This window comes from Rhododendron vialii, chromosome 12a (genome assembly GCF_030253575.1).
Source record: "Rhododendron vialii isolate Sample 1 chromosome 12a, ASM3025357v1".
NCBI classification, from domain to species: Eukaryota; Viridiplantae; Streptophyta; class Magnoliopsida; order Ericales; family Ericaceae; genus Rhododendron; species Rhododendron vialii.
This window is the reverse complement of record NC_080568.1, coordinates 34,933,550-34,947,868: the sequence shown is the minus strand read 5'-3', so window position 1 is coordinate 34,947,868 and position 14,319 is coordinate 34,933,550. Positions and strand designations below refer to the sequence as shown.

Here is a 14,319-nt window from a genome sequence, read left to right as displayed (position 1 = left end):
GTTCTGTTCTGCTTTTTTAAAATTTAGAAATGCATTCTCTAATATAATTTAGAATAATATTGTGGATGAATTGAATTAGGGTCCTAGATTAAAGACTTGTAGATAAATACTAGCCTACATTAATGTGGATTAAAGACTTTTGATCCAATAATTGAATTAAAGTTGATTTAAGGTTGCATCTATGATTTTAGAATTTACCTAATTTTTCCTTTCTCTCGGTAATTACCAAATTTATCCTTCACATCTGTGCATTTTATCCTTTAATTGAACCTATCAATTTGTCAAATCGTTTCACGTTGGTTTTTAAGATTGATTGGGAAAAGATTTTAAAGACTCAGAAAGATTTGTAAGTAATAATGAGACATGAACTCAAATTACAAACTGAGACATAATAGGAATTAAAATTTACCATGTATGGAGAATATGTTTAAATTTATTGACTTCCCATGATTCAATAAAAACTTCACCGAAATTTTCACCAAATTTATCATGTTTATGTAACATAGGCCCACAATCCCTTCCTAATCCTTTTCAGGTCCAAACTCCTCCTCTACCCCCCACCCCCCCACCTTTTAAATAGAAATAAGAGAGTTAGAAAAATGTCCAAAAATAATGGGCTTACGCTTTTTGTCATGGAGGAGCAATCAAGAACGGAGCTCGGAGGTCGTTGTGCCAAACGACGATTGGGAAGGGTTTGCATTCGAGCTGCTAGATTTATCAAGATTCAACACGATCAATATTTGGATTTCACGTCGGAAATCAAGTTAGGATTTTGGAATAACGTAATCGGGGAGAGAGAGAGAGAGAGAGAGAGAGAGAGAGAGAGAGCATGACATACAAGGGTACTAAAAAATTAGAGGACCAAATAAGAATTTCAACTTTTAAATGAGATTTATCTGCAAAATATATATAGCATGGGTTTCCTAGTTACGAACTCCTTCCGCCTGTGGTCTCATGAAATGATTATAGTTTTTTTTTTTTTTTTTTAAATTTAGAAATGCAAAATCTCTTTTCGTATTTTTGTGGCCCCATAAGATGAATCTTTCCAAGCAATCTAGCCATTCTAGCCATTACTGCCTCACTTTCACTACTAGTATTAAAATGCAAGTCCTCCGTCACACACACACACACACACACACACACTGAACCTCGTACCTCTCTCTCTCTCTCTCTCTCTACTGATGCCAAACCCGAATAACAAACATCTCCATTACCTTTTTATTATTTCTTAATTTAGTGATCCTTGATTTGATGTAATTTTTTATTTGAAAAGAATATATGAAGCACCTAATGTTGTGCCGAAGTGGCAATCAAATTCCAAAATAGAAGCGATTTATGTGTTGCTGACAAGAAACTGAATCAAACCATGTATTAAAATATGGAGAGAATATCAAACACACAAGAGGGAGACACAAATTTATATATATGATTAGTTTTACTTGAGGTTGTAAACATACTCCACGAGCAGTCAACAATCACAGGATTTAGGGTTTCACAGTTTCACTAATCAACAAACGAATGCTCCAAGGAGTTATAGACTGGCCTCTTGCTTAGCTCTCTCCAATTAATACTTATCCAAAACCAAATGTATATACAAAAATCCTGAAAAACGTCTTCAATAGAGTCCATCAGTTGCGTTGATCGTCCGGACGGACTTTTCTGCGCTTGATGAAAAGAAAATCAAAGCCATGCATGCATGCATATAAAGACTGCTACTCCTTGGCTCTTAAAAATAACAAACTTATCTACACCTATTACAACACCAAGCATTAACTACTGCAAATTCAATCGCTTCCCATCACCACAAATCACATTATATATCTTTGTATAATTAACTCTGTCCAATCCAGTTAATATATTCTCCATTCATATTACTTAATTCGAACGCTGGTTTCTCTTTGTTACCTCAAACTTCAAAGCGGAGACTCAAAGAGTGTAACTAGCAAAGGTTCATCAAGGGGATCGAGAAATAACACTATATATCATTTTGCAAGTACAAATATGATTCTAGCGGCTGCAGATGGCTAAAAGTTAATTACCAATACAAAACAAACATGAAATAATATAAGTAAGTGGGGTGGCGCTAATGCCGCGAGGGTATTTGTTAGGCACACGACAAATTGTGTGGAGTAATTAACCATTATACTCCTTTGCAAACAAACTGACGGAGAAATCAATGCCTCTCCTCTCTTCACACAATTGTTTTAGCAACTCACCCTTCCTTTTCCCTTATCCTTCAAAGGCACACCACTCCAATTCCTCTTCTAGCTCTCCGCACCACTCCAATTCCTCAACTCTCCTTCCTGACTTCTTTCAACCCTTTGTAATTGTCAACACCATGAAACCCAGTTTGCCTTCTCTTTCTCACTAGAAATCAACCACGGCGCCCCATCCATCCCTCTTTTCAATTTATCTTTTTTCCTCTTCATGCTTGATACAAAGTTTAATGTTATGCCTTGAGTAATATGTCTAGATAAAAAGAGGAAGAAACTGAGTGATGCTCGATTTAGGAGCCAACGGCGTTGCGGCAGTGACGACGTCATCGGTGAAAAGTGGTTGGCAATAATATGGTCTTGTGCACATGGGGCAAGTTGCAAGAATAGGGTCGGTTCTTATTAGGGATTCGAAAGAAATTTCTGATTTGTGAACTCACAATTTCTGCATCCCGAATTTGTTTCCTCAGATGTTATTTTTTATTTTTGGTTTCCTCGGGATAACAATCCACAAAATAAAGAGAACTGGGATTAAAGACGAGAAATATGAGGAAACAATTGAGAGGGAGAGGGAAGTAGAGCAGAGGAGTTCGGAGAGCGGAGAGGGAATGGCAGAAATGGTTGTATTGATGTGAGAGAAAATGGGTTAGTGGAAGAGTCAAGAAACAGTTGACTAGTTGAGGGTAAAACTGTCAGACTAAATACACAGTTGTGCCATTAACAAATACCCTCGTGGCATTAGCGCCGTAATATGGTCTAGATTCAAATGTGTGTGTGTACAATGAATCGTCACACTCAATATTAATACGGATCTTATTCTATTATTTTATGTACCTTTTGTTACTTAGTTTTGGAATCAATACTTAATTGCTTTATTCATGATCTTTCTCATAGAAATATGAACAAATTAACAATCCAGGCGTTTACGGCTTGTTTTGTAGTCATTGCTTGTTAGTTTACTTAATTCTTGTCCGAATCTATATAAATAATATAAGTAAACTTCAGAGACAAAAAAAAACAAATAAGTACATAAGCTACTACACATGCATACACAAGGAAAACAAAAGGTTCATAGAAGAAATAAAAATTATAATCAAAATCTTAAAAAAATTCACTACTGAAAATATTAATCTAAAACAGACAGTTTTTATTTATTATTTTTGTCTTTATTGACAAAAATTAGATTGATTCATACTCCTTCCGTCCCGAAATGATATTCGCCTACGAAACAATTTTGAATAAAAAAAAAGTATTCTTGTATATGATTTTTCGAGTTTTTCTCACAATTCTTTAAATTGCTGAGAAAAAATTCAAAAACTAGAAATGAAAGTACATACTTTATTTTTTATCCGAAAATTACACGTATTTTCATAGGGTACTACATATCAAAATGGAACGGAGGGAGTAGTTTTTTTTTTCTTTCTCATTTTCTTTGTCTAGACGAACCAATAATTTACAAAAAATTAACATAAAACTAACAAAAAAAATTAAATAAAGACAAAATAATAATCTGGCTCAATTATTAAGCCAAAAAACCCAACTTGACAAGGAGAAAGAGGGTCAAGATTACTGAGCTTTGGTAAGGCCTCCATTGGCATAACTTTTTTCTCATGACTTTTTGGCACGGTATTTTTGGTTGTTTTTTTTCCTAATTCTTACTCTCGTGGGCAAAAGGATAATGCGGCCGCTGGAATGAAGGCTTGGCTGCGGCTTCTCTTTGCTCTCAGTGTACTTTCTACGAAGATCTTAAGGGCCCAGAGCAGGCTCACTTCCTAACACCTAAGATCATCCCTTGTCGTCATGCCGTAGTTTTGCCAAATACCTCGTCTTGCAAGCTTCATCATCGGGTTCGCCCAAGGTAGGCTTAGTCAATTTTTGTAGCCAAATTGGAATGTCTACATTTATCCTCTTTGATACGCATAAAAGTTAATGTAAAAGCCAAAGAGACGGACTCCAATGTGGCGTAGGTAAACCACCTAAGCAAACCAAAAATCATAACCCGCGAGAGCGGGGAAAGCAAACGATTTGAAAAAGGTTTGAATCCTTCTGCAGTTGTCCATCTAGACCAATTTTTTGGGGTTTTTTTTTCGTTGTCTTATATGAAATATTTTCAACTTTGATTTATATTTTATACTTTTTCGATTTCTTTCATCGAAATGAACAATACGATATAAAATTACGAGAAAATAGCCAAAGAGATCGTGTCAAAAAATAGACAAAAAGTTAGGCCAAACAATGCCTAGCTATGACCGGGGCTACTTGACGTAGTCATGCATGACAATTATATATATAGCATGAACATGTCAGATTGATCTTTATTTCAGTGAAATTTTAGATGTCACCTCAACTCAAACTATATAAGATGATCTGATGATGTTAGTTAAGAGATTAATTGCTTGATTAACAGATTAATAAATTACGAAATCAGAATATTAATATAGATTCTCGTGGGTATATTGAAATTTTGCCTTTTTTTAGTTGCTGTTTCCTTTACAGAGACGTGCTCTTACTTTAAGGATCTTCAAGGATTTGCATGCGATAAGTAGATAGAGAATTTAAGACATATTTCATTTTCACCCTCTTGTTAACCTAAGCTTAATATTAATTTCTGATAATACAGTATTTGATTAACGAATTGGATTATCAAAATTGGATTAATTCATGATTTTCTTCGATACTCACAGTAGTTTTAGTTGTTTTGTTCCCCTAAGAGTATCCACAGTAGAATAACCAAAAATCAATAATCAAAAATTGCCACATCATCTTTTGATTATGCATTTAAAGGGTTGTTAAAGTTAGTAATGTAGAGGTTCACAATGGTACAATCAAATTTGAATAATCAAAACTTGTCACATCACCATTTCAATTTATAAAAATCTAAAAATTGTGAACATAGAAAACAATTTTTTTAAAATAGGTTTCAAACTAATAAAAATAGGTTATTAGAAAAAGAGAAAATATTTTTTTGAAAACTTTGATTTAAAAAAAACAGTTTTCAGGAAAAAGTTAAAAAAAAAAACAGTTTTCGAATAAAAAAATAGTTTTTGAATTTTTTTTTAAAAGAACAGTTTTTGAAAAAAAAAATTTAATAAAAAATTGTTTTTGCAAAAAAATACTAAATAAATAACAGTTTTTGCAAAAAAATAGAAACTTTTTTTAAAAGTACTTTTCTTAGAAATATGTTGAAAATGGAAGAGAGAGAAGGTTTTTGTGTTATGATAGTGTACTTGATTGAGGAAATGTGGGGACAACTAAATTTGATTATTGGCAAAAAGTTGCTAGTTTTGATTATCCAAGGATCAAAATTTGATGAGTTGCTAAGAGGTTGCTAAGTTTGATTATTCCACTACGAGCTCTTTTTTGAGCAAATATTGGTAACTTTAACAACATTTTAATTTTGATTATACCACTGTGGATGCTTTACGAAAGACATGCATGTTCTTATTTTAAGGAGAAAACTAGAAGCAATTAATTAATGAAAAGGTTTAGGCTTTTAATTAGATGTCACTTCGATCAAGAACCTAGCTATATAATGTGATGTTTGATGATCTTTGATGTAAGAGTTTATTTGATTAAACACATTCGATCGTAAGCGGATATTGCAGAATCTTTTATTATATATTGACGGGTCTTTTTTACTACGTTGATATTTCCAAATACATAATCTGATTTTTAGATTCCGTTTTGTTAAAGTTCTTATTTTTAAAGTACTTATTTTCTGCTTTACGAGACCAGTCATTTTCTTATAATATATTACTTTTAATTCAACAATATTTAAGTACTTATTTTTAAAAATAAATATTTATTTTCCTTAGCGGAACGGGGCACTTAGATGCAACAAAGAGTTATGAACTTTTAGATTATAGAAATGTCCGGTCTGTACCCGAATTATAAATCCATTTTAGACTAATTTTGAATCTTACAAAGATGATCGGAGCTGCTCATTTTGTTTAAAACATTCACAAATGAATTATGGAAAAAAGTTGGATGTTTCGTAAATGGCGCCCATACCAATATCAGAGATTGAAATGATTTTTCACAAGAACCCTAAACAAAAATACAAATGAATTATGGGATAAAGGTGAATTAATGTTTCGAAAATGGCACTCATACCAATATCAGAATGAGATGGTTTTTCACAAGAACCCTAAGCAAAAATACAAATGAATTATGAGACAAAGTTAGAGATTTTGTAAACGGCGCTCATACCACTATCAGATTGAAATGATTTTTCTCAATAATCTTAAACAAAATAAGCAGCGCTGATCGATCATCTTTAGAATATCTTCCGAATGTCCGAAATGAATCTATACCCGTAGCAGCGCTGTATTTTTTTTATTGTTCCAAGAGCTCGTTTAAGTATTGAATTTGGTTATAAGATTAGATTATTCCATATGGGTATTGATCGACACTCTAAATTAAATAAATGTTGTACATCTAGATGCGACATATCGATCTTGATTATAATATTAGATGAAAGATTTTCTTGCGTATTGACAACCTTTTCTAATTATTATTATTATTCTTCATCTTCTAATGACAGTCTTGTTCAAAGGATTTGGATATGGAACAAATTATAGCTAGCGAAAAACTTTTGTATTTGTAAAATAACGAATCTCTCTTACAAAATGAGAAATGTACAATACCTCTATATTGTATTGATGATCTCCTCACCATAAATATACGTCATTCATTACCAGCGTAACTAAAGATGCGAATAAATTTGTTGTTGAATGTCTCCCACAAAATATGTGAACAATTTTGTTGTTGATTGTGCCCCATAAAATATGCAAATAATTTTGTTGCAGAATGCGCTTTCCGATGATTTTTAGCTGACTCATACTTTAGCGAAGCAAGCCTTAGTTTCTTTTGTCCCGGTTACAAGAGACATACACTCTTTTGTTAATGGTCTTAGGGATGGGACACACACTGTACCAAGGATTTCTCATCGTCAACTAAGGTATGACATAAGTTGCTTTATGACCTTTAGATTTTCTTTAAATTATTTTTTTATGAAGTTCACGTCTGTTGCCAACAAAAAAAGAAAGAAAGAAAGGGAAGAAATAAACTCGGGCAAGCTCCAAGAGGATCATTGCCGAAAATCTCTAAGGGGTTGCTCAGGGGAGCTAGCATGACTTACCCCCGAACTTGCAGGTTCAGCTACCATCAATCATAAAAAAAATCTTTTGGGATTATCGGAGATTTGTTCAGTCGTTGACTTTGAAGCTCTTAAAATTTAGTCAGAGCATGTAAAGGACCATGACACCCGATAAAAACAAAAAGAAAAAAGAAACAAACTAGAAGTTGAATTTTTCTCATTTGTCTGGTGGGATTTGGAGGGAACTGAACAAAAATACGTAATTACAGATGGGTAAACAAAAGATTGTGAGGTAATGCACGTCTGAACAATAATTCATCACACATTGCTCAACACAATCGCACAACTGACAGTCTAGAGATGGGAAAGAGTCCAAGAGAATCCTGAAACTTGTAATTAAAATTGTACCCCAAACGAAACCCGACGGATTTCCTTACACATAGCCTTTAACCATACTTGATAGGAATCGATTCAGTCCGGTTTTTCTCCGCACCATGTGTTCGTGTATATATGAGGGCATTTTTTTATATATTAGTGTTTGGTTCTGGTGTGAACGTAAAATTGAACTCGAACTGAAAATCGGGTAAAAATTGCCCTGATAGGTACAGATCGGGTCGGGTCGGTACCCATCGATTTGGGTGAGTTTGCTATATTTTGATTGGTTTAGTATCTATCGTTTTAGGTGTGATTGATAATCCGTACAAAATGCAAAAAAAAAAAAGAAAAAAAAAAGCGACAAAAGCACAAGAAACGATCAACTACTCAAAAGATTTAGTCGAGTTCGGCAATGATAAAGCATGGAAATTAAATATTAAGCACAAGAAACATATGATTTTTATTCAGTGTAGCAATTGATTTTTAAAAGAAGACTCAAGATTTTATTCTCTTGCTATACATGTAGGATCAAATGTCAAAATCTAATAAAATAGGAGTAATAGTTTATTCTAAATGATTTTCTTGAACTTAATGAGATTAAGGCTCTGTTTGGAACCCATGGAGAGGAAAAGAAAAAAAAGAAAAATTAAAAAAAATTTCCTTAAGAGAAAGACTGAAAAAAATAAGAATTTTAAGTATAATAAATAGTAAATTTTTTCTCACATTTTTCTTTTATTTTTCTTCTCTTTTATTTATTTATTTATTTTTATTTTCTATAGATTCCAAACAGAGCCTAACTGACCCCGCTTTGATATCCTTTCCCTCCGCCCTTGGGTGGGGCGGTGAGAGACGGGCTCCCGTTTCTTAAACATTTCTTTATTTTTCTTGGTTAGCTAGAACAAGTAAACATTTCTCAGATATTAAAACCAATAAACAATTAATAACAGGGCTGGATTGCTATTCGTTAGGAGTACTTCGAGTTTTTTCCGTTTATAAAGTGGGAGATGAAGAAGAAGAATAGCAGCAGCAAAGCCAAGACGATAAGGGAGAGAGACATATATATAGATGTAGAGAGAGAGAGTGAGGGACAGAGAGAGGAAGCGAGATTGTGGGGTTTGAACAAAAGAGACATGCCCAACTCCGACCCAACATTTCCACTCTTTTACCCAAATCCCAAAGGTCTCTCTCTCCCTCTCTCTCTGCCCTTTACTTGTATAGTTGTTTGGGTTTGTTCTGCCTTTGATTGTCCCATTTGACAGGACTCATACCCACACACATATTTAGATATGGTGTGTTAAACTCTGTTTGAATGTTTGTCTCGATTTAACTTGTTATTTCTTGAAAACAAGGGTGCATGGTAATTGGAAAGGTGCTCCCTTTACCAAAATGATGTCCTGAGTTTGATTCTTATAGTAGGGTCCCATTTCCTATCCCTCAGGTTAGGCTAATGTAGGTTTCTTGCATGTATACAAAAAAAGCTTGTAATTTCTTGAATAGAATTTGAAACTTAATAGGGTAGATGGTTGATTCGATTGGTTTTTGTTGTTCACAAGATGGGTTACACTTAAATATTTGCATGTGTTGATTTTTTTTTTTTTGGAGTTTTAGCCCTTTTGGGTCTATATATATTTTGCCTTTTGTTAGTTATGATTTTGGTTTTTCATGTCGTGTTGTTTGTTTCGATTGGTTGTCGTGTTCAAAAAAATGGGTAATGGTTGCATCTTGCATGTGGGGATTTTGAATGTTTAGCTCGGCAGTGATATTTATTTCCTTTTCAAAGTTGTACTGTTGGTTTTGCATTAATCAAACACAACCCATTTGGAAGATTCTGGGATTGTTCGTTTTGATTTTCAAATTTTCTTTCAAAAAAGCGTTTAATTTTTTTTTTTCTTCTAAACGTTGTCGTAGGAAAAAGCATTTTCAGTGCCTACCTGTAAACCAGCTAAACAAGCACTCATTTGGGATTTATACTTTTGATAAAAACCAGTTCAGAACCAAATAAAATATGATTTTGATGCACCATTTGCAATTTTGGCCTGAACTATCCTGATTTATTAGTTGCCGAAGAATGCAGGACTTTTGTATGCAAGATTCTGATTTGAGCTCAGCCCAATCAATGGCTACATATGTTGCTAAAGGTGCATCTTGGTGGACGTCAAGTGGATCGCAAATTGAACAATCGTTTGTCTCAAAGAATTTAAGCTTGAATATGTTTACTCCAAATCAACTTGGCCAGAATGTCAAGCAAATGGTTTTTCAGTTTCAAGACCAGGACTCGTCGTCTACTCAATCCACCAGCCAATCTTACCATGAAGCAGCTAGTGTAGGGAGCATAATTTCATTGCAGTCGGGTAATCATGGACATTCTCTATATTTACGAATTTTCGGGTTGTGGAAGTCATAGTTATTTACTTGTTATCTAAAAGTTGATAAAAGCTGGGGAAAAGAGTGGGTGCTCTAGTTCAGATACTTATTTGTATGTGCTGGGTAGATCTGGTTGAGTTGTTTTGATTGCTTAAGGGGACAGAATTGCCTGGGATATTGAATTTGTAGATGGCTTTGAACTGCCTCCACTTGCACTAAGTTGAACAAGATCTTTTATTTGCATTTAGGGGATTTATATTCAATTTTAATGTGTCTCACAATGGAAAAGAATTCAGGGCGGTCAAACTTTAGAATGAAAAAAGAAAAGAAATGAATAAACTAGTTGCCCTGAAGAGAGTCTCTAGCCTGGCGCTACACAAATAGAATCCATGCAGATATATCATGTATGTGGGGACATATTGCGTATCAAGAACAAAAAAATGCGGATATGGTTGAATGGTAAATTTCTCTTTGCCAAGGAGAAGATGCGGGTTTGATTCCCGCTATCCGCCCCAGAGTGAAGTAATTTGTTGTATTTGTAAGGCTATAGTTTGAATTGTGCCAGTCGAAGACATCCAGTTGATAGTTGTATCATTACGTCACTTCAATGGGAAGTGAACAAAACTGCGCAAGCTGAGTTTTTTCAAACCAGTTTTTTCTTTTTTTCTGGGATTGCACCTTCTTTTTGTCGTGTTGCGATGCCTATATCCCTTTAGTGTATGTGGTGTTTGTCTTTGGTTGAAAGCTAGCAAGTGAAACAGACTTACAGAAGTATTTGAAGACTTGCATGAAACAATTTCTATTTATATGGTGTTTATCTCAGGATTAATGGCCTCCGAAATAGTAATAAGATGAGCTATGCTATGTGCTTTTTGTCATTTTTGCCCTCCGTTTCTCATTGGTCTTGGTATCTATTGTTTTGGCCTTTATTTTGCTTCTAGGATATAGTGGAACTCTTGGGAAGCCTACTGTGGGTCGAACTAAGGCAGCTGTATTGATGGGAACTCAGGATTGTCTTCTGCCTCCTTCAGAACTTAATTACGGGCAATCCTTTGTGAGTAGAATACCGGCAGGCAGCCATTAAAAGTTGGTTCTCACTTGTTCTTTACATCATTTTGAAGACAGTCCTGTCTTTCTTTCCAGGCTTGTGTTCCTCTTTCTTACGGAGATTCGTACTATAGTGGGCTAGTGGCTGCTTATGGGGCACAGGCTATGGTAAGTACATATGAAGCACAATCTTGTTTGTTTTCTCAATACATTCGAATTGTTCTTTAGTGACATTGAAGGAGATTTTAATTCAAAGAAGATAAATTACTTACTGATAAACGATTTTCATTGACCAGGAGGTCAAATTTACCTTGTAGACCTGAACAGAAAACCTGAGGAAAGTTTTTTCCTGTGGGTATAAAGGAATTAGTTTATTAGTTGGATCCTCTGTAGAGCTTTTGGCGAATTTTTTGGTTGTAGATCGGCCTTAGAGTTAATGCAGACTTATTTCTTTGGCCTTTATTAGTAATATTCACACCATTGTTTCCATTTAATCTCTCCTAATACCAAATGCAATGAAACTATAATCCCTGACTACACCAGAGTCGTTATACCCCATTTGTTTGACCTATTTGATGCACTTCCAGGTCAAATTCAAAGCTCAGGCTAGCTGTCCTTTCACCCCCCCCCCCCGTAATAGGGTCATCTAGAGGAGTGATCTATTGTCCGTCTATTCAAAGTGCTTTCCTAAGAATTATTCAATTTTCTTTTTGCGGCGTATAGTTCTATACAATGGGTTTTTTTTTTATCCGAAATACTTCCTAATGCAAAACTCTGGCTTTGCTGTTGTGGTGGTTTTCTGCCTTCAAGTGCTGGTTCGTAATTCCATATCTGTATTTGCTCCTAAGAATGGATTGAAAATTTATGATTTCCAAATTCAAGGTACTTATAATCGTTCTTGTAGTGTCTGTTGTCTTGCACTTTCATGCATCTACTACCATCATCTGACTTTTCTACATTGATTTTGTCTGCCTCGTACACTTGTTTTCACAAAGTAGAAAAGGAGGAGATGGGATCCATTTATGCTATTGCTGATTAAATACTTGCTGATGGTCCACCACAAAAAAATACTTGCTCCTTTGGCAGTATGATGTGAATGTTATGCATCTTCTTGAGTGTCTGGGAGAAGGGTGGGGTCGTTTACCTATTCTGAGCAATTTTTTTGGGTGAGCGGGCGAACTCTACACGCTAGACGTCCTTTTCACCTTGTAGTATCTTCTTTAGCATTCATGCATAATCAATTTCATCAAACTAATATTATGCTGACTGAGATTCTTCAGAGTTAACAAAGGAGGTCTATAAAAGAACTTTGCCATCCTAAATATGTATTTTTCCTGACTTCTTTTTTATTTTGCATCTCCTTTGTTCTTATTCTCCTATGCTTTTCTTCTTCCACTTCTTTTTTTTTTTCTTACACATAACTTTCTGGTCTTATCTTTGGTTATTTTTTTACGAAGGAAGAAGGATAACCCTACGCTATTAAGGTATAGATGCTAGTTAAAAGTAGGAAAGAAGACGATGCCTGACTTAAATTTTGGGAAAATTCCCATGTGGATGGATTCCTCAAAATCCAGAGGTTGTACGGATGCTAATATTCTTGTCCTTGATTCTATCTATGGTCTGCTCGTTATTTAGATTGCACCACATATGGTGTTTAATTCACCACCCCATATGTGTTTTATCTGCAACCATTATATGAGGTACTTACCACTGAAGTGTCACCAGATTCATCATCCCCAAATGGCGGGGATGCCATCTGCTCGAGTGCCGCTGCCTCTTGATCTTCCCCAAGACGAGCCCATATATGTTAATCCAAAACAGTATCGCGCAATTCTCAGGCGGAGACAATACCGTGCCAAGCTTGAGGCTCAAAACAAGCTCGCAAAATCTCGCAAGGTATGAGCCCATTTTTGGGGTCAATTTCTGCTTCCTCCTTTGTGTACTCCCTCCAATCAGTCTAGAGTGGACTGAGTGGTGCTGTGTTTGTTTGGCCCCAAAGGGCTAAAAGCCATGTTTGAGTTGCCGGACTAATCCTGAACTGAAGGGATGAATAGTAGAATCATAGCCCGTGTTTATTTGTCAGGACCAAAGCGAATCTGGATGGGATCCACGGGGACCACATATCCAGTCGTGGTTAAATCTCCACTAGATATTGCTTCCTACAACACATTAGATGTACAATACCATGGGAGTGTGACATTATTAATCCTTCACTACTGCTGCGATAGGTTTATTTATCAGACAGGAGTCATGGTACTATGCATCCCTCCAATTGTAGTCCAGTCAAACAAACGCTCCAGAAAGGATGAGTAATTCAATCAGACTAATAGTGGGGTAATAACCATGTCACATCTCCCGAAATATTTTATATCCCATGCTTTGTAGGATTAGTTGTTCAAGGAATAAGAAAAATTCTCCATTTGTTGTTGCATGCACATGTCAGAAATAATTTCACCTGGGATCTGTATCACGTCTAATCTGACTGATCAAACTGACCCAACAAGCATTATTCCCTGATTAGTCTCTTTTCGAAATCGCAGCCTTATCTCCACGAATCCCGTCATCTACATGCTTTAAAGAGGGCTAGAGGATCCGGCGGACGATTTCTGAATACAAAGGAGGTCCAAGAACCAAAACCAACATCCGCTGCTAATGCAAAAGATAACTCTGGCCCAACACAGCTCCACTTGAACACTAACATGGCAGAATCCACTGTTGACTCATCGGAATATTTCAAAGAGGGTGCTTCGAAAACCTCTTGTTCGTCAACCTCTTGTTCTAACATTACAAGTGCCTCCAGCAGTGAAAATTTCTTCCAGCAACAAGATTTCAGGTTCTCCGGTTACCCTTCTTGCTTCGGTAGGGTGGTGCAAGGTGGTGGGAACCAGCACCATCTCTCAGTCCAGCAGTGAGAGTTATGTCCGAAAACAACTGAATCTTTATTCTGTGATTGGTTGTTGATCCAAGAATGTGGATGCTGATGGAAGGGGAAGTCATCCTTGGCTCTGTTTGTTTACTTTGTTATGTTGTATTACTTTTCAACTTCGGCGTACCAGTAACAAAATCCTTGCATTTCGGATATCTGTAATGATTTAAGTTAGCTTATAGGGTTGGATTGGAAATTCCTGTGGCGATTTGCTTCGATCATGAAGACCTGTAATTTGGTCTAGCGAATAGATCCCTAGAATATTCTGCAATAAATCGAAGTTTAGTTGAGAATTA

The 14,319-nt window shown here is 35.5% G+C and overlaps 1 protein-coding gene across 2 annotated transcripts; it reads left to right on the top strand.

The window, feature by feature from the left end:
• The first annotated feature begins 8,624 nt into the window (after positions 1–8,624).
• Positions 8,625–14,319, top strand: LOC131310854 (nuclear transcription factor Y subunit A-3-like). 2 transcript variants are annotated; one of them, XM_058338095.1, is made up of 6 exons: positions 8,625–8,865; positions 9,761–10,037; positions 10,992–11,104; positions 11,194–11,265; positions 12,823–12,993; positions 13,638–14,319. In XM_058338095.1, exons 2-6 carry the CDS (start codon positions 9,770–9,772, stop codon positions 14,007–14,009), a joined length of 996 nt encoding a protein of 331 aa, XP_058194078.1. In that variant the 5' UTR covers positions 8,625–8,865; positions 9,761–9,769; the 3' UTR covers positions 14,010–14,319. The 2 variants fall into 2 exon arrangements, with proteins under 2 accessions (XP_058194078.1, XP_058194076.1); XM_058338093.1 differs by having other exon boundaries at positions 9,754–10,037.

Bases quoted from the DNA above. Each gene is read 5' to 3' on its own strand.
- LOC131310854 (XM_058338093.1), top strand. From the start codon at position 9,755: ATGCAGGACTTTTGTATGCAAGATTCTGATTTGAGCTCAGCCCAATCA. The intron at 10,038-10,991 runs GTAATCATGGAC...TTTTGCTTCTAG, and splicing joins CATAATTTCATTGCAGTCGG to GATATAGTGGAACTCTTGGG. The intron at 11,105-11,193 runs GTGAGTAGAATA...CTTTCTTTCCAG, and splicing joins TTAATTACGGGCAATCCTTT to GCTTGTGTTCCTCTTTCTTA.